The following is a 23,223-nucleotide window of genomic DNA, read 5'->3' on the forward strand; positions in this document are numbered from 1 at the left end:
AAATAGGTTTTATTGTGCATTTCATTTCTGCAAGGAGTTTTTGGGAACCTCACTTTCCCATCAGGTCGCATCATTTAAAAATCTCTTCTTTCTTATTGTTTGATCAAACTGAGAAAATATGACTTCACTACTTTAATATTTTAACATTTGTTAAAAGTTCTGAAAGCTTATGTTTTACCCAAAGGACATCTTTCGGGGGGAAAATCATAAGATAAATGAATGCTTTGTTCTGAAAATTAAGTTCAGCATCATATAGTGGTTGTTTACCTCATGACAATCATTAGCTGGAGATCAGACTTCTTGCTGCCTTCAGAGCTCAGGATTAAAACGTTACAGAATAATAGGCTACTTGATGATCTGACATCTTTATGAAGCTTAAGTGAATTTAATATTTCCAATTGAACAGTATTACACTGTCCACTTGTTTGTGAATGTGTGTGTGTGTGTGTGTGTGTGTGTGTGCGTGCGTGCATAGTCTTGTCAGTAATCACACAATAAGCAATTTCAAGCAGTTACAAATCTTTAATGTCAAAAGTTAACACTGTCAAATATTACTGTTTCTGTATTCATCATGTATGATTTGATGTTTTTTAACCACATTTCTAAAAATCAATTTTTCTATGTTCAAAGATAGCTAGTTAAGTAAGTAGTAAAATAGATAGTTAATACAATGGCTAAATAAATGAATGCCGACAATGACTCTTTAGCTGTGGTGGTGGACAACAACATGGAGAAACACTGTTTTTTCACCAGTTTTCCTGAAAGCAAACATGTAAATCTTTAGGGAAGAGCTTTCATTTCGCCAGTCCTCTGTACATTTATTTGCCCTTTTTAGTTAATCCAGAGAAACCCCACAATTCAGGTGTAAAGATGTACCGTATAACAGCACTGCAGTTGGCTTCTATTTAACCTTAATGAAAAAGTAACTGTGAAATAAATTAAGTAGCTGCTGATGAATGGCTTTTAATTATGATATATGCACTGCTGAAAAGAGGTTGGGGGGGTGCATTTTTGTTTAATGATAACACGAGGCCTGCCCAAGAATCTTGCAAAATTATCCCACATCATCACACCGTGCAAGTCCATGAGGTTTCCTGCACCGCCTAGACACTGCCTCACTGAGTCCTGCCGTACACAGAAGTACAAAGACAAATATCACAGGAAATATTTTTGTGTATGGCAAGCAATGCTGGGTAAGTGCCATGTAGAAAATGAGCACTGTGAAACAGTTTTCAATCACATAAATGTGTACTCTGACTTTCTCACAATGTGAAAAAAAACATGAAAAGAAATGACATGGTTAATTGCATTTCAAAGATTCAACATGAGAGTAGTACAGGAGTATAGGAGGAGTGTGTAGACAAAATAGCACAAACTAGTAAATCACACTCCCTCATTCAAAATACATCACGTTCAAATCCCAGGGTCCAACTCTCTCCATCAAGAGGACAATGGAATCAAGAGATTTTTTTCGTTGCTTTCTGCTTGATATTTACATTTCAAACTTTTTGCATCACTGTCAGTAAGGAGAAATTCACTCAGTTCATTTCAAGCTTACCACTGTTGCGTTCAAGGGCTCAGGCATACTTGCTTATTCACGGGTTTACGCCTTAGGGGAGAAAGTGGCGGTTCAGTGCTGGATCTGGCAACCCAAAAGAGGCATAGAACTACTGTATCCAAGATCCAGTTTGAAATGCTTGTAGGTCTATTTATATGTACACCTTCGTTATATCTCACTGGGGGTGCAAACTGCTCATGATATTCCTCCAGTAAATATGAAAACAGCTGGAAGAAGATTACTGGAGATGAAGAGCTGCAGTTGTTTGCCAGACAGCTTGCATAGGGAAAGCTCCAGTCGTCTGCTCTCTTCTACCTTTCCTGTTTTCCAGAGATCCAGGAAACTGCAGAGGGGATGCTGACTTTTCCTCCTTTTGCTCTTGTAACCTTTTCAGATGTACTCCAGTCTCCATTCTGCTTATCATGACAAAATTGCTTCATATTTGCTACATACTTCATAATACTGTTTTGTTTTTGTTTTGTTTTTTTTGTCTATTTGGCAGTCATTGGGAAGATATGCAGCAAGGGGAAATCATAAAAGATCTAAGATAGCCCTCAGTCAGTAAAGACACAGTAACAGTCATCAGACAGTGCACAACCATGCCCTTCATGTGGGAGGATAAAGGGACATTTTCTTACAATACATTTTACAGCTACAGTTTTATCTACCATCAATTATAGAATTACTGTTGTTATGAACAGGAACATTTAAAACGTAAGGGTATAAAGTGAGGAACTAGGTTTGAAAGTCATCCCTGCTTGTTACACACTGTAGTCTTCATCAGTAGGCTTAGACAAGCCTCACTTAACCCCCCCAACACCCCAAACCCTAATTAAATGTGATAATATAGCCTGCACAAACAGTGGGCCTTTTTCCAGCAGACCCTCACTGGGAGCTGCTGTAGGTGTCAAAATCACTTTTGTCATCTTGTTAGTGGTGTGTGTGTGTGTGTGTGTGTGTGTGTGTAAGTGCAGAGAGGAGTGTCAGTGTGTGTAATAGGTGGTGTTACGGGGTTTTGGGGTGGTCACACCTCGGTGCTGATGGCTCGGGTATTGGTGTAGAAATCGGGAGGCCGCCCGCGATGAGCGTCCCTCAGCAGGGAGCCTCGGACGGCGGGCAGTGGCATCGCCAGTGCCTGGTTCTCATAGTGTGTGGGCATGTAGGTGATGCGCTCGCCACCGTTGCGCATCTCATCAGTGGTACGGATGTAGAAGGGTGAGTCGTAGGGTGAGCAGGTGGGGCAGTAGCTGCGTCGCCCCCCTCTGGCTTTGGTGGGGTTGGAGGATCCAGGCGGCTCTGGCGGTGACATAGACAGAGGGGTGACGATTGACCCATCCAGGCCGGTGATGCTGCAGGCGTTGCAGGCAAAGTGTTGCTGAGAGATGGAGCCGCTGTCAGACCCATTCTTCTTACAGCAGTAGTACTACAGAGAGAGAATCACCCTGTAATTACTAAAATATCAATGTTTGAACTCTCCATACTAGTAACTATACATTTCTACAGTATCTGAAATTATTAACAATATGATAATTTAGTGTGACAATCAATTCCTGTTGATAAGGTGGAATCCAAAAATTGTTGAAGGTTAGAATGTAAGGAAAGGAAAGATAGAAGGAAGGAGGAAGAAGTCTATAAGGAAGAAAGGAGAAGGACAGACAGACCTGAGAAAAGAGAAAGGAAGGAATGGGGAAACTAGTACCGCATGTAAAGATGCTTACATACACAAAGACACACACACACAAACACACACACACACACACACACACACATATATACAGTTAAAAACAGGGGCATACCTGGAGTCTACAGTAACAGAGCACAGCTATGATACACAGAAGTATCACTGTGGCCAGTATTCCTCCGGTTATGACAACAGTTCCAGCTGTCATCCGACCAGCTCTCCATCAAACTCTGACACCAGCACAGGAAGTCACACCATCATCATCAACAGGCTCCTCAGAAGATTTGACGTTTAATGAAGTCATGCAAATGTCAGTAACGCACTAAACGGAGATGCCGTCTGATGGAATATGTTTTCTATATAAGTACGGTAATAGAGCAAACTCTAAAAAAATATGAATTTCAAACATGCAAAGAGACATTTGTTTCTTTCAAAACTTTTTGCAAATGCAAATCTTAAATTGGCAAAGCAGAATATACCCAGTTGTGATTATTGTTATACTCACGTTCAGCAAAGTTGCTTAACACCTGAAAGCAGAGAAATAATAGACACAGTTAAATTAAAGGATGGATGGATGGATAGATGGAAGGATGGATGGATGGATGGACTTACATCAGAAGAGTGTTCAGAGGTTGCAAGGGTGAAGAGAAGTCAAATCACCGGTCAAAGATAAGAGTTCACACTGCTGGAGAGCCACACTGTATGAACATCTGTGAGGAGAGATGGAGGAAGGAAGGACAGAGGAAAGGCAGCAGGAATCAGTTTAACTGAAGATGTTGTACATGTATTTCTCCACAAGGTGGCGCTGAGAAATCAGGAAAAAGTGTCTCTCACACACAGAAGAACAAACACACAGTACCAACACAAGGAGGATGACTAGGCACGAAGAAGAGTGTTTCATCAGAGAAGAGCATACACATGCAAACACACACAGTTACATGTGCATTACATACATACATACATAGGGTGGACAAAATAACAGCAACCAATGGATCTGTAGTGTAACGTAATACCATTCAGTCTTTTGTGCTCTTGTAAATACTACACACAATTTCATTTACTACCACAACAAAGTAATAGCAGTGTAATCTTCATAAACACACAGGCAGGCTGCTGAACTGTGTTAATTGTAAATGTGTAAATATAATTTTGTCCACCTCCAGTACATTAACACAACATTGTCATTGCATTCAAATGAATGCACGAGATGTCTTCTTTTCTGGATTTCTGCTGATGAAGTGTGAGTTTCTGTTGGCTGCACTTCTTTCATTATCTACTCAGCCATGGTAGTTATCATTACTGTCCAGTTCTCCTGCAGTTTCACTATAAAGGAGAAAAGAAATTGGATCATTTAGAATGACAAAAATAAAGATATTTACTCACGCACTCTCCACATTCTCAGACATGCATATTCTCGAGCAATGTCTCTCTCTCTCTCTTTGTCTCGCCGTCTCATCTACTCTCAACTACACACAAACAAGCACACACAGGCACACACACGCATGCACACACACACACACACACACACACACACACACACACACACACACACACGTGCAGCATTATGGAAGAGCAGCAGTAAAAATGATTTAGCTGTGAGGGGCTCAGTTGGTTAGGGGTTTCATCTGCAGGCTGAGGCTTGTCCGCTGATAAAAACAGGTCAAATCCATGATTGAGTTGGAGGACAGAGGAGGGAAAGGGAGGATGAACAAAGGAAAATGTAAGAGTGTAGGTAAAAAAGAGGGAAATAGGAAACCACAAGAATAGAGAGGAATGAGTAGAGAAAGTAGCACTAGGGAAACACACACACACACACACACTCACACAGCTTGACTGCTGACAGATCAGAGATTTGATGTGCTGTGCTAGGAGCAGCTAAAGTAGCCACGAGCATATGAGGACTAGGCTTGAGGGGTCTGATAAAGTCACTTTTCAGTGACTTTCAATCAAGTCAGATTTAATTGTCAAACCCGTCGTCTTCAGCCCCAGCTGATGTTATCGCTTGAGGTAGTTGATCAGACTCCATGCTTCTCCCCCTGGAGCCACAAAAGACTTTTTTCAAATATGCATTAGTGCTCCCCAATACCCGTAAGCAGACCGTTTGAGAGAACTGGATATGATGGCCCACTGATTCACCTGAAACATACAATGAAACTCATCAATCATCCTGCTTCTGCCTCTTTAGGTGACTTCTTCCTGATAGTATCCAACACATATGAATGACAAGAAAATAATTTACCCATATGGTTCTTCAGGACTTCCCAGTTTCTATCATTTCATCATTTTGCATCATTTACTGTTCCTGTTGTAATGATTACATATGGGGAATGAAAGCCGTTTTGGGCCAGTGGGCATCACATCACATGCAGCTTCAACTGTGGCCACTATTGCCTCACAGTCTCAAAGCAAAGCACTTTTCCTGAGGGTTAGTGGTAGCTTTTTAGGCTGACTGACAGTAAAGTAAGTTGTGTTTGTGGCTAAAATCCATCTATTCCCTCTGCGTGCTGATTTTGTACCTGCTTGTTGCTTTGACAAAACCTTTACAGTGAGTTTGAATTTCTGAAAACTTGCAGAGACGCTGCCCTAAATGTTCATTACTCCTTTCTCTACAGCAAATGCAATCTGCAGCTGGTTGATTTATAGCTATGATGCCTTTAAAAACAGGTTAAAACAAAACATTTCTCATGTGTTCTGGCTGTTTCTTTTCTCTGTTTGTTGCACTATGGGATGATTGTGCCCATCACAATAACACCTCAAAATTGGATCTAGTGATCAAGATGACGTTAGTGTGCATGTTTGCAGAAGGAATAAAATAACTCTTGAGATGTGTTGAGCGTTTGAAACTGATGATATTTTTAATTTTGACTTAATTGAATTCTGTTCACAGAATCTGAATGTGTTTCTTCATTAAAAAGACAATGAGCTGGAAGTGCTGACAGACTCTCCACTGAGGAGAAGAAAAGGAGGCGGTGCTGCTCCCACAGGCTGCGATCCGAACCGCTACACTGGCACCACGCTCATAAACCATGTTTCTGTCAGAAAGTACACTAGCCTTCAATTATTCGTGGAGACCAAACGGGATGGCAGCTGACAGATTCCTCTTAACATCATTCTTCATAAGTCTCTCCAGAGCGTGCAATCTCAGACTCAGTACACCACACTATTTTTCATAATTAATGCCAGCACGGTGACTTGTGCTGCAAGGAGGAAATGGAAATGGAGTCACCGCTGTCACCACGTCATCCTTTACTCAGACACAGACACAGACACACACACACACACACACACACACACACACACACACACACACAGGAACTAACACACAGATTTGTTTTTCTCTCAGTTTACATGTTGCTCTGCAAGCACTTTGAGACAAACTTGTTTAGATTAATTTGGCTTGACTTCATCTGACAAACTATAGAGAAAATGAGATATCTGCATCAGCACACAAACACACACTTTTACACTCACATACACACACACACACTAAGCACAGACAGAAAGAAAGCTGGATCAGTCACCACTGGGTCCAGATTAGAGGGGCCCTCAATCCCCCATACTGCCTGAGGAGCCCTGTATACTGATAAGACTCTCTCACACACATATACACACACACTGCACACATGCAGTATTTACACAGGCCAACATGTTCTCAAGCAATAGCAAATAAATCAGCACATCTTAATAAAAGATCCATTATAAAAGACAGCAGAGTCTTCACAGCACTTCACAGCAGTCAGCGCACAGACGGCCCCATAGTTTTAATTTTCTAAATAACCAGTGAAGCTCAACGCTCACCACAAACGTCTAATTGACAAATAAGAGTTGATATTGCAGTATCATGTTCATCTGACTCATTCCAGTACACTGAAGGCAGCAGAGCTCATGTCTCAGCAGACCGCAGCTCAGGTCTTCGAGGATTCTCAGATTTAAAGGGAGCTTTTAGCTTGTTTCTGGACATTTGCGAGCTCCTGTGACACTTCACACACCTCACTTCACAAGCAACACCGAACAAGCAACAACAGCAGCTGTAGCTCTATTTCCATCAAAGTGGAAAACGTTAGGATTTGAAAATTAGGTGTGTCTCAGGTGAATCAAACTCCAAGGATGATGAAATCCTCACAGAGTTGGAGCTGCATTCTGGGCACATTTCAACAACAGATTCGGTTTGGATGGGCTTTTTTTTCCTGAAACCTTGTATCTGCAACATTTTGGTTTGAGGCAGAAAATGTGTTTTTCTGCGTAAGTTCCCACTCTGACAGACACCTGTCGGTCATCTTGGTGACGGCATCCTGAGGCTGTGAGAAACGCTGATGTTTGTGAGTGATGATGTTTTATGTTGCATCTTTTTGCAACACATCACACTCTGATGCACTACACTAATGGCATGTTTCATTTTGATATGGGCCAGCATATGTAGGGCTCATTGAAGTTTTGTTTCATCTGTATTTATGACCAAACTACCATTTGCAGCTCAAATGGTTTTCATTTGAATTATTTGGAAGTAGCTTGTTTCCAGTCCTCTGAATCACTGAATACAACTCTTAATTTGTTCAGCAATTCAAATCAGTCTATTGATATAAAATATATCAGAATGGAGAAGTCATCTTCCTACGTAGCTTGCTAATGACCTAACTACACCCTCAAAGAAACAGCAGCAGACTGTGAAGCGTGGAAGACGTTTTTTGTAGCTGTGAAAATAAGAAATAAGAACTATTAAATCTACATATTTCTTTCTTTGGCTGTTGTTAGAAGCATTAACTGCTCCCAACGTCCATGTCAGCTGATTGATTTGCTGTTGACTAAACCAAACAAGTGTTACATTAGGATATGCTAGAATGCATTATGCTACGTCACACATTTAGTTAAACTGCACCTGTGCATCACACTACATGTCATGCTATGCTATTATATCATACACCACACTGATATATTACATTATGTTTTATGATACATGTCAGTATGTTTTGTTATGGTTAACTGTAAATTATAAGCTACACTCTGCAGCACTCCATTATGTTAAATTATGCCATGGTATCATACAATTCACTACACTGGGCTATGTTAGTGTATAAAAGCTTTTACACCTGCAATCATCAGCTCATTGGCCACTTCCATTACTGCTTTACTTTGTCTCCATCCTGTAAGATATGTAAGATATATCTATAAGATATGTCCATAGAATAAAACTACAGGTTTCCCAGATGCTGTTTTTGGCAAATCAGAGTAATGAGAATATCTCATGAACTACCACCCTCTCTCTCTGTCTCGCTCTCTGTCTGATGGAGTATTCCCTCTGGAGTCTCAGCCATCAGTCTTCAGGAGCATCTGAAGGGCCTTGACTGCCCTGGAAGATTTTTACAAGATTGATTCTTCAGGATTTAAACTGCTCAGGCCAGGAGTCAGTTTGTATCAGTCTCTGCTCCTCCAAACACACCACAGCACCATCTGCCCCATAACGTAGAGGCCACATGCTTGTGACCCGCCCAAAAAAAAAAAAAAGTTCAGCCTGCTCACTCTTCAGCCTAAATTTTGCAAAGTCAAAACTGCTTTTTTGTGATTCTGTGACATCATCTGAGGGGTTTGCAGTTTTGTGATCCCATATAAAGGATTATTAATTTAATATTAAAACCCTTTAAAAACCTAAGAAAATAAATCCTAAAAAAATGTCCTGTAGTCAAGCTAAAAGAAAGACTGATTTTATTGTTGTCATTCTAGAGATACCTGGTTTTTGTCATATAGCTAAGAAATCTCAAAACATACAGCAGAAAAGTCAGCTTGTGACAAAGCCAGACAAAGCCAGACTACATCTTGAAGGAAATGTTCTTGCTTGGGTTAATGATCTGATTCAGATCCCGCTGACTGATTTCCACCGTGTTGTCCCATGGGAAATGCAGATAAAAGCACAGTAGGTATAAACTTTGCTATCAGAAATGAATAAGCAGAAACGAAATGCATATTCTTATTTATTCCTGGTTTAAAATTTGGTTTGAATGTAGGAGACATCCACTGAGAATCAATAGTGCAAACCACGTACCAGATTAGTGAACACTAGGGAGCGTTTGAGCTATCATATTGACTCATCACCTTTTGAAACCTGCAACTATTAGGTGTTCAGTATAAAATGACAAATGACCCAGCAACTGTGTGATTTTTTTTCCTCACCTCAGTGTTATTCAGAAAAGTATTGATAGATAGTTTAAGTAAAAGATTACCAGCCACCATGTTTTCACAGTTATAGTAAAACTTGATGCCCAGCACCAGGTGACAGGATGTGTTTTTGTTGATGTCTGATTGAAGGAGAGAGCAGTATCCACGGCCCCTTCAGACAAAAGTGAAAACTGTGACTGCTCTTTGGTCATGCACTGAACCCACACAGAGAAAGACAGTTCAACACAAACAAAGCACAAATATGTCAGAGTGTGCAACGCTCATGTCAAACTTCCTACACTTCCTGTTAAAATCTCTTCCTGACACCCTGAGGTGTTGTCTCAGCAGCAGCAGACCCAAATCCCATCTACCCAGGCAATAACTCGTGCAAAATTTCAGCACATATTATTTTGGAAAACCACCATTTTGTCATCAAGATCCACAGCTCTATGGTTGCTGTTGTAAGTGGAGAGAAAACAAGTCGCACATCCAAATGGGATTCGTGGTCACAGCTGAAATGTAATTTGTCTAATCCTGTTATCTGCCACTCCAAAGGCTTTCCTCTATCTGCTTCCTCTCTCTATCGTTTCTGTTGCAGCCCGGCGTGGGCGTCTGTGTGTGTTTGCGTGTGTGTGTAAATGCGTGTTTGTTTGTATGCGTGGGTGTGAAGCAAACACAATTTAGGAGGTCGCTTTAGAAATTGTGGTATTTCTTTTTCATGTATATTATTAAGCGTAAAAGTTGAATCATGGGTAAAACGTGGAGACAAAAAGAGCATAATTTGGTTAAACTGTTCTGGGAAACTTGATGCAGTGGCTGCTCCAAATGAAATCACAGGATAACTGTTTAGACTGTTGGATTTTAGTTAGTGTTGTAAGGTGGCAGCAACCTTAAAAAGGGTTCTGAAACAAGACTAAAAGTCTGCAGCCATGCTAGTGGCTCTGCGAGCAAAAAGATGATAGGAAATGCTTCAGAGAGAGATGCAACAGAGGTTGGTGTCTTAGCCCTAACATTTGCTAATTAGCACTAAACACAAAGTATATATCATGTCATATAATTAGTCAGGAGATCACCAAAGTTATGACAAATCATCCTAAATGTTTCTACCAAATTTCACGGCAGTGTATTCAATAGTTGTTTAGACATTCAAATCAAAAGCCACAAATGGAAATATCAACTTTATGGTGGCACGACAGGAAAAGTCACAGGATCACCAAAGTCAGTAGACTCCATCAGGTGGGGAACATGATTATCTGTTCAAATTTTTATGAAATCAACCCTTTAGTTGTTGAGATAAATGGCAAAAAGTCAGGGGACCATCACTGTCGGCGGCTTTTATCCATTATATCCAGAACCATGAATCTCTGGTGGCACTGGATGAAAGGACAGGGGACAACCATAGACAGCAGGATTCATCCTCTGGGGACCGTGGTTGTCTGAACCAAATTTCATGGCAATCCATGCGATAGCTGTTGAGATATTTTACTTTGAAAAAAAAAAATACTATCGGGACTGGAGGTGCCATCATGTCTACTTTGTCTCCTTACATGAGGTTACCTCAAAGTCCTCTGTGTGATGTCATAAAAGGGAACAGAGACATTTTTCAGCAGCAGATAACAAGAGTCTGACTCCAGTTTTAAACCCCAGAAGGGCAGTTAAGAGTTTGGAGGGTTTTGCATTGTTGTAACCATTAATATTACTGATAGATTCCTCCATATACAGTGCATGTGCATGTATTAATAACTAAAACACGTTTTTGTTTAGGATCTCTTAAGTAACTTATAATGTGTTGCAGGTGTAATAGGACACATGTGGGCATACTTTGTATTCTGTCCATTATTAACCCTTAAATATTACAATTCACCATGTCACCATTCAAAATTAAAAACTGTGTATACTGTTAAGAGGGGCACCTAACAAGAGCAGGAATAAATGCTTGCACCTGGTCACACGCTTGAAAAAAGTTATTTACAAATAAATCTATTCAGCTGTTTGATTAGAAAAATGTCGACGGTACCTTTAGACCCAGTGGGAAGCATCCTATGAAGAAGCAAACAAATATGGAAAAGATGAGATCTCACACACCCATATTCAAAGATAGACTCCCATCTTTTTGATCTTATGCCAGGGGCACAGTGATAAAATTGATTAGAGAATGACAAACCATTTTTCACTATTTTACAGCTACATTAACTTTCTGGATACCAACACATGGGTGTGACCTTGAAAACCTTCTTCATGTACTGTGGGACCCACAGGAGCTCAACCAACCGTTATCCCATCTTCCTTCTTAAGCTGTCGCAGCAGTTACGGCCCAGTAGGCAGAGATTGATGACACTGAACATTTTAGTTCAATTACTTGATTTTGCTCGAGGTCATTTGGGGCAAAGAATGCAATGAATGTGGAGGAACCACTCCCAAGAATGATCCTCTTGGCCCTATAAAAGCACATGATCAATACAGGCGGTGAAACAGCTTCGTCCCTGTGAAGACGGAGAGAGACAGGGCGACAGAGAGTTGGAGCACTGTCTGAGTATTTCTCTCCGTCCAATCTGGACCATGTTCTGATGCCGTATATACTGCTGGCAGATTTATAACTGGTGTACATTATGCTGTTATGCAGCTCTCCAGGCTACTGTACTCCAGCCTGCCAGCTCCTGATTCAGCCTTTCTACACACTCGCTGTGACTCAAGATGTGGTGAATACCTTTACTCACACAGAAAGTGAAAGATTCATTACTCACGGTCCATCTGTAATTTTTATACACACGTCAAATTCATTTCCTCACTCTCCATAAAAGACTATCACCAGATATTCAGGCCATTGTGATGGCTATGGGTCTCCCATCTAACTTCTGCTCTCTATGGTTCTCCAGCACTTTACTGCTATTACAGCAATGTGTACTACTGCTACTGCAGCTGGTATGACAACTGTGCTGCCCTTGTGACCAATACTACAACTTCTACAATCACAGTTACTCCCATTACTAAATAAAACTGTCAAGTGGATTCATCTGAACGAATGGCTGTTAGTGTCAGAGTGGGGTCAAACAACATACATGACACAAACATGAGCTCATGATTATTGAGCTTTTTCTCAAAATCTTTCAGCTCAGATCACTTCTGTGAAAGTCCTACTGGCACCTGGGTGGGATTTCTGGGACGTCCATTAAAAACAATGTGCACAGAGCCTGCAGCAGAGAGATGATAGACTACAACACACAGGAAGATTTGCTCAAACATGGTTTATTTCATAACAGTGATGATGACATCTGATGAGGAACCTGTTACTACAACTGAGAGAAACTCTAACCAAGGTTTATGTGTCACACAGAATTATTACAACCCACTTTTAATCCAAGAAAAGCTGTTGCTGCTGCTTTATCTGCTCTAGCTGCAGCAGTGGAGCGGTGGAGCAGCATATAGTACACGTTGTGGTTGTGTTCAAACCAGTCACGTCCCAGGTTAAAATGTGTGGAACAGCATGAATATAGAGCTGAGTCGTGCCAGAAAGCTCAATCCATTTCCCGAAGATAAACTTGCCCAAACACACTCACATGGTGATTGTCACTGTAGAATCAATTCTGTGTCACTGTGAACCCAAATCGACTGTGCTGATTTGGTTTTACAGTGACAATCCTGAGTAGGGTTAAATAACTATCCAGCACCATTTCTGACCTGAGCTTGCAAACAGGAAATAAACAACAGCGCAGTCAACAGGAGCGAAAAACACAGAGCAGTAACACAACGTGAAAAGGGCAGAGACTTCTAGCATCGCCTTCAGTTAACAAAATCTTGCTGTATGCTCTTATCCAACGCGATCGTCTACAACAGTGGAATCGACATCATTTCAACCATGACCTGCACTGAGAACATCACACCTCAAGGTCAAAGGTCAGACCCCACAGAGCTGGTCATTGATCTGCTGTAGAAATAAATGTACACTATACTACACTTCAAAATGAGACACTGAACTCAGCAGCTGTACACAGTGTAAGTGTTATTACTAAGCTATGTTGCAAACTGTTTTTGCAATGAGTACCTGACATTTTATACACATAAGAAATTTTACAATACAGTCAGAAACTTAACAGGAAAAGCAAAGTTTCTTTCGAAAGGTTTAATACTTACTATATCTTTATTTATTTATTTGGTTTTCCAAGATGTTTCTGGGGCTGTTTTTTTCAGCATTTTTTCTTCTTCATTCCTTAGTGCATTGCTTTATGGGACAACAGTACATTACAGTACACTCAGAAATGTTTTTGTTTTTGTTTTTTTTGTATGCACAAGCACTATACTTACTTCTGTCCCCTTTTCAATGTGAAGACAGAAGCAAATTAAAACCTGCTAAAAAATAAGTATGCACACATGGACTTGAGGCACAGAGATTGTCCACACCCACTTGAGTGAGTGTGGGAGATCTGGACAGGTTGTGGGTCACTTGCAGAATGAACATACATACAGTTAAACATTCAATCACAATCACAGCTTAAGATTCTTCGAGGGAACAGTTCTGACCACAGGCATACTGACTCGCTTGCACTTCAAACAGGAAGGCTTGAATTGATTCTGCAGTTAATTTATGTCCAGTTCAGACAGACTCACAGAGAAGAACTTCAGCAGGAAATGGACCTGACATTAAACATGCCTGCAGCTCTGCGTCCCCCTGCTTTACGAGGATTGCAGAGGTTTCATTATAGCTGCTCAGCTCCTCCCCTGCTGTCCTGCGATATGCCACCTTCTCTTTCACACTTGGCAGCAGTGCAGCATCGCTGAACGCACAGCCAGTACAGAGGAAGCTGTAATTACTGTACCTCCATTCTGCTGGTCAGCACGACAGTCTCATAAAAGGAAATGAAATGGTCCAGCTTCTATCTTTGGGGAAGTAATGTACCACGAATATTACATTAGCATACATTCACATGGACATTTTATCCGTGACAGTTAGTGAAGTGAGGGAGCGCGGTCACAGATGGCAGGGCATGCAGGAAGAAGGCAGGGCTGCACAGATGCCTTGCTCAGGAGTAAAAGAGCAGAAGGTGAGGGTTCAGTGAGGTGTTAGTGTTATCTTGGGACATCCTTGCTTTCCCATGAAGAATTAAACCACCAAACTTAGAATTAGCCATTTTCAAACAGACTGATGCACTTTACTGTGACCAACATTTTGAATTCATTGGAAGTGGATGTTCACAGCTCATTCCTCCAGGGATCAAACAAACTTCACTGTATTTCTACTTTTACACTTCTAATACTAGACTGACTGACATCAAGGTCAGTCAGTTGAGGTGAGGTGAGGCTGAACTCTAAATATAAAATACAGCAGCCATGATCAGTCTGTCAACGCTGAGTCCGTAAAGCCATCACACTACCAGTCAAGGCTTTGCCAAGCCTTTCCCTCAGTTGTTAAAGTGGATAAATTAGAAATAAACTGGTCTGAAAACCATCAGCCTGACATTGAATGAGTAGATATGAATTTCACTTTGATGCTCAGGGCTATTTCAACACATTGCTGTGCAAAAAAAAAAAAAAAAAAAGGTACCTATGACCTTCCGCTTACAGAACTGTAACTGAATCCACTGTGCCATCCTGGCAGCAGCGAGGGAGACACACTGAGGAGGAAACGCTTCCAGGACAAACAACAACTCCCATCTCCTCTCATCTCTCTGCATTAGTTAGTTTGTGGCTCTCATCTAATTGTTGATCAAGTTACTGCAATAACCCACTGATCAGTGAAACTCAGAAGTGTTTATTTTGCAGACATGTCCATAAAAACAAGAGTAAAATATCACCCTGTTGCTTATGGTATGTCTCCAGTCCTTCACCCGAACAAAGATGACAACAGGAACACAAGCAGCTACTGTCTTCAGGCGCCATAAGAAATAGAGCCACAACTTGGAAAATGGTTTAAATCTCCAAATACCTTGAGTTTATTATTTCTGGTATCTAAAAGCATTTACTTGCCCCATATAATAAAAACTCATTATGACCACAATATTAGAAAGATTCTCACAATCAAGTGTTTTTGAGGTGAATTGTTGATGTGTGTGTAAGATACCTTCTTTTATGAAATGCATGTTATTCATGTGACATCTTAAAATAATTTGGTTGGTTTTTAATGCTTACTCATAAAATTTACATTAACAGGAATACATATTAAAACCATATATGTATTTATATATATTTTGCAGCAAAAATCATTCAAAAAGCCCAATTATCTAAACAAAGTGAGAATTATGCATGTGAAAACTGAAGGGGTCAGACTGGAGTCTTATAATTTCCAGGTAAAAGTCTTGACATCAGCAGGATTGCAGTTAAATCTCAGCTGTCCAACATGTTTTATTCATGGTGAAAGTATATTTTTGCACATATTTCTTCCATATTCACCTCAGATCGGATCCAGATAATGTTCCTGTGACCTCTGACCCTTTCCCTTATTGCAGCTCATTCTGGGCACTAATCAGAGAAAAATGCTTACTGCAAGCATAAATGTTGCTTGCATAAGAGGGGTACGACAAGACAAGTTCAAATAATGATGAATAAAACAAGTCGGGGAGCTGATGGATAGTGACGATGAAGAGCTGAAATTTCATGAAAGAAGACATGAACAGTGAGAGAGATTTTGTTTTCTCAGCAGAGAAAGTTTACGCTAGGAACAGGAGGCATTTTCAAAGTAAGGGTGTGAAGGTCATGAGAGGTAGATAAGTCCAATCAGCCTGGTTCATTTCCCAATTTCTGACTACAATTTTTCAATGTAAGGGAAAGTTTTATTCCTTCACATAAGACAAAGTGTCCAATTCATGCTTTTGATGCATTTCCCTTTTTTGTTTTTGTTACATAATGAGACATGTATCTTATTGTTAATGTCTATAACAGGGAACCTGGGGTTCAAAGTTAAAAATCACTTCCCGACATTTCAGGCGACAGATGATTTACCAAACAGCAGAGTGTGTTTATAGTGTGTGTTTGCGTTCCTTAATGTCCATGTGTGTCTTTGTAAATATTCAGAAAATTGTATTTGTCTGTGTTTGTGTCCGAAGGCGCGTATCTAACCGCGTGTGAGTATGTAAATGTCAAAGAGAATTGTATCATTTTAAGGGTGTCATAGTGTGTGCGTATGTTTGTCATTCTGATTATGTCTGGAAGTGTGTCTGTTAGTGTGTATGTCTGTATGCGTGTGTGTGTGTATTTTTTTTTTTTTTTTTTTGATGAGTCACCACAGATACAGCAGCCAGCAGCAGTAGAGCTACGTTTGCAGATAACAGCGTTTCTGTTCCAGAGGCCTCCGGCTCTGCCAGCGAGCCTTCCTCTCAGTGGCCTCATCCTCACCCAGCCTGGCCGCACTTCAGAGCTGCGTTCACTTCCACAAGCCACACATCACCTTGCACAATGCCACAGTAAGAGTTGTCATCACGGCCAGCTCCACTTAACTGAAAACAAACGATACCTGCTCACATTCACGAGCCTCTAGGAGAATTAACAGAAACTACAACTCAGTGTTTACTTGCAGGTTGATCGATTCAAACTTGGTGCCATCTGGAGAACCCTACATAAAATCCTAGCCAATGGAGTCAGGGAAAACAGGGCTACTGTATCTGTAAAAGCACATTGTCTTATGGCTGTAGTTCAGTGAAATGAGAAAATGCAATGCAGGTAGCCGGGACCTTGCAGAATTGTGAAAGGCTTTCGCCACCTGCTGGATTTTAGAGTTTTTTGTTTTTTTTTTGATAAAAGCAGCACACAAGCAGCTTATTATGCAAAAATCATGTTAAAATTACAAGTATATTAGAGACCTATACAGTATATGTGTGTGTGTGTGTGCCCAGATTTAGCATGAACAGAAGTTAATGATATAAAAAAAAGATGGAGTAGTAAATCAAGCAAATCTCAGCATCTGTGGAGCTGTGACCAACAACTGTGGCATTTTGTCCTTGATAGATATAAAACATTTAATAAACAAAATTATAATCAGTAAGTAATTATTAGTTGACTAATGCATTATCGACAGAGAATCTGAAGTTGTTGGTGGTAAAAACAAGCCCCCAAGTACCTGCAGTGGCAATTCTGACTTAGTGGTCCCAAGTGGAACTGCAGATCACATGACGTCCATAAACTTTAGCCACTCTAGTGGTGTGCATCCAGAGATGGTAAGTCGTTTGGTCGGTCACTTGGTTTTTCAGTCAGTCAACAACTACTGGATGGATTTCCCTGGCATCATTTCCAGTCATCATCTCCTGAAACATCTCCTGAATTTTCCTCTAGCTTCCTCATCAGGTCAAAATTTACATTTGTCCAAAAAACGAATGCCTGCAAAACTAACTGTCCCATCAGCCTCAGCTGCAATTTGTGTTTGTACTTCACAAATATTAGCAGCTGAAACTCTAAATTAAAACTATGTACATGGTCAACATTAAACCTTAGCATGTAGCTACAGTCTTGCTGAAATGCACTGCCATTATGAAGGAAGTTTTTGAACTAGAATGATTTCCTGAGCATTACATTCAAAAACGACACTGTGAATTAATACTAATTTAGCTGTCAAAGCATAAACATATATAACATACTGTACAATTAAAGGGCCTATTTGTAATTTTTCTCTGCCGCCGAATGTGGTTTCTTGCCAGATGGTGGTGGTGATTGTCGCTTGACAAGAGCTGTAGGCATCGTTTACGTCATTGTGAATCACTGTTGGAAGGTGACAAGACGGGCCAGAGCTAGCTGGTTAGCATGCTAACTCCAGTAGAAGAAAAGGCATAATAGAGACAAGAGTTAACATTGGTGTTGCTTTCCACCGCTGGAGACTAGCCCTAACACTAACCCTGTCCCTCTCAGTGAGTAAAGGAATGAAGTTTGATGCTGGACTCAGAACATTTCCTCTGGACTGGTAAGTAAACAGCTATAGCTATTGTTGACTATGTTTTATGTTTACTATATTTTGCAATAGCAAAACTTACAAATAGCTTTAAAAGTTGTATCAAGATATTATTTTGGTGTCATTTATGAATATTAGCCAGGCTGAGCCAGAGACAGACACTAATATTCATGTGCTCAGTTGTGTGAACCTCATTAGGAAGACTTCATTGGAGGTCTGCATGGGGTGAGCCGCTTTCACTGGAAGAAATGGATTCCTCATCGTTTGTTTAATAGATCGATGGATAAAAGCAGCTGATAAGGTAGCTTGTTCTCTCAGACGCTCCTGTCTGAAAACCAGCCAAAATCTGGTGATTCGGACTTATTCTAAAATTTTAGCTGGTTGGTCATGGATCTAGATCTTAGACCTTAAGATGAGGTGGTCTTCTGGTTTGAATGAAGCTGCAGTTAGATGCTGGAGTTTAGTTTCCCGTCCTGATAATGCGGCAGAGCAGTTTGGGCACAGCTCGTCTCCCCTTTAATGTGTGACTACAGTACACTCGACTCACAACTGTACGGCAAGAAATACCGATCCTGCAGCCAGAAGAACCTTGAGGGCTTTTCAATAATTCACACACCACTCCTGAAACACTGAAACACTTTCCCCATCCCTGCGTAGTTTGAGACCCTCCCCACGCACCTCAACCCCAGCCCAACACACATACACATATGTACACCACTACCACAACCTAAAAACATTACTCCATGCATGTTGTCCCAGAAAATACATTGAGTGGAGTGTCAGCAGGAAGAAGCAAGAGTAGGCTGAGGACAGTAATCTGCCTCCAGAAAGCAAGAGAGACAAAATCTATGTCGTACAAGGCTTTCCAACGCTAACAATGGCTTTACTTAGATTAAAAAGGGCTAATTTAAATTCCACACAACCCAGAGCAAGTTTGAGTCTGTAGTAATGGGACTCTCTTTTGGCAGCGGAGGCTTTATTTTAATTACAGTATGCCTCATGTCACAACAAATCCCACTAACCTCCAGATGAATCTTGTGTAGACAGGATGCAAGATCGTTGGTCACACTTGAGAGCAAACATGTGCTCGACTGAGCGACTTAATTTTGACAAGCCTGCCTTGCTCTTCGGTGAGATTCTTTCATGTTTTTTTCATGACTCAGATACTTCAAATGTTGGATGAACATTTATCCACGAAGAGTATAAAACTTTTAAAACGCAGACGTTTATACAAGGCCAGCGCACAGCGACCGCAACACTCAAAGACGTTAGTATTGCAGTATCATGGTGGCAACTTTTCCAATGCTTAATAACACACAAGATCTGCAGGCTGACCATGGTGTGTGTGATTAATGTGTTGCTGCTGTCAGGTCAAACAGTAACCCCAGTCAGTGAGTTTTTCCAGCAGTTTTAAAAAAAGTTTATCAGTCCAAACAATGTCAATTTTCTCTGTATCACCACGCTGATGATAGAAATGGTCTCCCAGCAGCGATTTGTCGGGGGTTAATAAGGCCGCTAAGGCTGTTTTCTAAATTGACTGAGGACGATCAAATATTTAGTTTCCCAGCCAGAGAGGCTCTTACAGAACAACTTAGCGCTGACAGGCCAAATGTTGCAAGCAGCTAGTTGTATTTTCTCTCAGTGTTTTGAACTGTTGCCACAGCACACCATTACCCAACCTGTGTATTAAATACATTTTGTCTGTTGCTGCTGTGTTTGCTGTGACAGCGCTGACTGCAGACTCCTCTGGGAAATCAGCCCACTTCCTGTTGTATCATAGGCGCTGGAGGTGGAGGAATTAAGAAGCGTGTGTGCAGTGCGTGTGTGTACTGTGTGTGTTTGTGGCGGGGAGGAGACAGGAGGATATACAGAGGCTGCTCTACAGTTATTTAGTCACAGCCTCCTCTGTGAGAAATGGGTCAGGGCAGCACGGCACCTGCTGCTGGGTGTTGTGGGAGATCAATGCACTTCTCATACTGTACTTCAGCTGACGTGTGCACATAGTGAAGGAACATTTAACCTGGCAGTGGATTTGCTTTTGTTGTTGTTTAATATGAACATATTTGCCCATGAGGAAAACACCAGTTGTACAAAAGATGAAGTTTAAAAAAAACATTTTGGCCTACAAGACCGTTTTATTTTGAAGCCCTGAAGGACAATGTTGCTTTCAACAACAACAATTCCTGCAGGTAATGAAAGAATTTTACTCTAAAAAAAGGGCACTCTAAAAACAAAGACAAAAAAAAGGTGCAGTGACACCACCTCACACAGCTTCAACTCCATGGGTGACTGTAAGCAATTAACAAAGGATTTATAAATACCAAATTTATGTCCAAAGAAAATGCTAATTTCCAAAAATAAAACCCACAACTGAAACAGATGGATTTTTTCTTTAACTGCAGAGTATCCACCATGTGTAGAAAATAGCTCCGAACAGCCAACAAAAATATTAACCTGTGCTCTACTGTGCTCCTACACCTAAAAATGTGTCCTCTTGTGGTCTGAACAGCTGCATTATAAGTCATACAAACTTATGACTGGTCCTGGAGTATCCGGCATTAACTGAGAGAAAAGAACAGTAAGAGAATTAACATGGTTACTGACACATTATCAAGTGCACACACACCAGCACCACCAGCACCAGTGGGATTTGAACCTCTCTGAGTCCAGAGGTGTGAGCACTTTCTCTCAACCCACTCAGACTCAGGACCCTTCACCTTGTGCCCTCTCTCTGTCCAAAACGCATCATTATTTTATACTATTTAAATACACATGACATTCAACTCCTACCCACTGCAGTCACTGCCTTACTCTACTGTCTTCTCTATTTGAAATGAATAGTCAAATGAACAGTCAGTCAAATGTCAGCAGCAGCAGGACACCCAGACCAGACTGAACCAGTGTAAACGAACATCACAGCAGCAGCAAAAAAGGCAAAAACCCAAAGACTCCAGCTCCCGCTGAGCTGCTCCACTGTCCCTCCATCTCACACATTACAGCATTACACACACATTTCACCATGAATTAAAACTACAAAGACACCTTCTTCACACCAAAGAGCCCGAGCCGGAGACAAAATCTACAACCCCTGACATTTGAATCCAGAGTCCGAGTAACTGGAAACGTTTTCCTCGCAGGTAACAAACAGAAAACTGGATCCCATCTCCCTCTTTTCAGCATTATACATACCTGATCTGGTTACATGGTCCGTTCGTCCAACCCGGGCTAATCCTGTGGAGTTTGACCGTGAAAAGCCGCCAGCATTCTTATCGCAGCAGGAGGAGAGCGGAGAGGCGCTGAGCATGGGACTGCGGCGGAACTTCTCCAAGGATGAGCCCGAGTCCAGAGCGCACAGCGCCGCCAGAAAAACCAAACGCTCCCGCTGTGGGACCAGCAGACTAGAGGTCAGAGGGACGGCTGCAGAGACAGCCACGACTAGAGGACACCGAAAAACTGAGCATAGTCACGGCGCAACAGCACGCAGGTAGGGCTTCGGGAATAGGCGCCTTTTACGCGCATGTAACCTGTGAAACCGCTTTCACCTTCACACACGGCAGTGGTCTCCTCGGGACGTCAAGAGGGCAAAACAACCGCCGGGAAGCGTGAAATCACTGAAACTCAAACGACCGCATCCAACAAGTGAGGGACAAGGATGCGAAATGACGGAGTCCGCTGATGGGCGGACAGGGAGGAGGCGGTGGGAGGAGAGGAGGAGCCGCCCCGCATCACACACATCCACAGGACCTGATGTGGTACATTTCAGAGGGATATATTCTATGTGGGAACAAAGGGTTGTTCATAGAGGAAATATCACTAAGATATGGGTTGGAGTAAGATCCTTACACATCTGCCAATTGAGTTGGTGGCAGAAAATTATAGGAGGGATGTCACTGATACTTTAGATTACACAGTATAAGGTACAGAATAACCTCTTGTAATCTCCTTATGTGCTCCACATTAGGAATAAATAAAGATAAATGCCACAAAGTACAATTATGTCACTGAAAGCAGACATATGCTTTAACATAACCGTGATTATAAAGTCACTGTTGTTCAGTATAGATACATTAGCTGAAGAAAATAACCTGAATATTACAGTGATGGCCGGTTCAGGATGTTCCCATTAGAAGAGGAGGCTGGGTAATGTGGTTGCGCCCAGCACACAGTAAATAAATGCTACAGTACCCCCCCCCCCCCAAAAAAAAAACATGTGTTTGCGTTGTGTGAACCCCAAATGTGGTTTGGGGTTCACACAACGCCACATGCTGCAGTATTTAAAACGCTTCAACAAAGACGGTCAGGTTGGGAGAGGTAAGAGAGCAGACAACCCTTTATTTAGTAAGACATTAAAGTGGTTCCACTTTGATGAATCTCTACCCTGAAGATGACCAGATGGGCTGAAACTTGCTCCTTTTTCTTATTCAGGAACTCTGTGCTAGCTGAGCTTTCTGATGTCTTTTGAAACTTTTGGCTAATAAATAAACCAACATGCAGTTTCTCTGTGAAAGTCAAAGCACAGCGAGTATTTGAGTGAGTTCATTTACATGCATGCTAGTAATTTGATCTTCACATCATTAACACAACACATTAACACAACTGCTATGAATGTAAACTGCTTCACAGCCACACCATAGTAAATACATTACACAGCCTCAGGTTTTTATTAATGAGCTCGAGCTGCAGCGACAGAACACAGCAGAGTAGCTGCCTTAAACCTGCTGCTGACCAGATTTGGCTAAAAGCACAAGTTATTACAGCAACTGAACAGGTGTGTGTCCCAGAAGAAAGTAAGAAAGAACGAACGAAAGAAGGAAAGTTAATGCAACACACATTCTAATATCATTCAGTTATTTGGTAAATGCCCCTGAAACACCCGAAGATTGCTAAAAACTTTATAACTGATCATTAAAAATAGTTATGAGCTTTGAAATGTTAAAAATGAAGGAGAGAAAACTTTCCCTGAAA

At 41.2% G+C, this 23,223-nt stretch overlaps 1 protein-coding gene across 1 annotated transcript; it reads right to left on the reverse strand.

Moving 5' to 3' along the window:
* Nucleotides 1–502: 502 nt before the first annotated feature.
* fam163ab (family with sequence similarity 163 member Ab) lies at nt 503–21,943 on the reverse strand. The gene is made up of 5 exons (XM_071486092.1): nt 21,448–21,943; nt 3,852–3,949; nt 3,745–3,766; nt 3,355–3,469; nt 503–2,981 (listed from the first exon to the last, which is right to left on the reverse strand). Exons 4-5 carry the CDS (start codon nt 3,445–3,447, stop codon nt 2,583–2,585), a joined length of 492 nt encoding a protein of 163 aa, XP_071342193.1. The 5' UTR covers nt 3,448–3,469; nt 3,745–3,766; nt 3,852–3,949; nt 21,448–21,943; the 3' UTR covers nt 503–2,582.
* Between the last annotated feature and the right edge of the window lie 1,280 nt (nt 21,944–23,223).

Source organism: Trachinotus anak, unplaced genomic scaffold, assembly GCF_046630095.1.
Source record: "Trachinotus anak isolate AG129_WGS33_773 ecotype Australia unplaced genomic scaffold, CSIRO_AGI_Tana_v1 ptg000010l, whole genome shotgun sequence".
Taxonomy (NCBI): domain Eukaryota; kingdom Metazoa; phylum Chordata; class Actinopteri; order Carangiformes; family Carangidae; genus Trachinotus; species Trachinotus anak.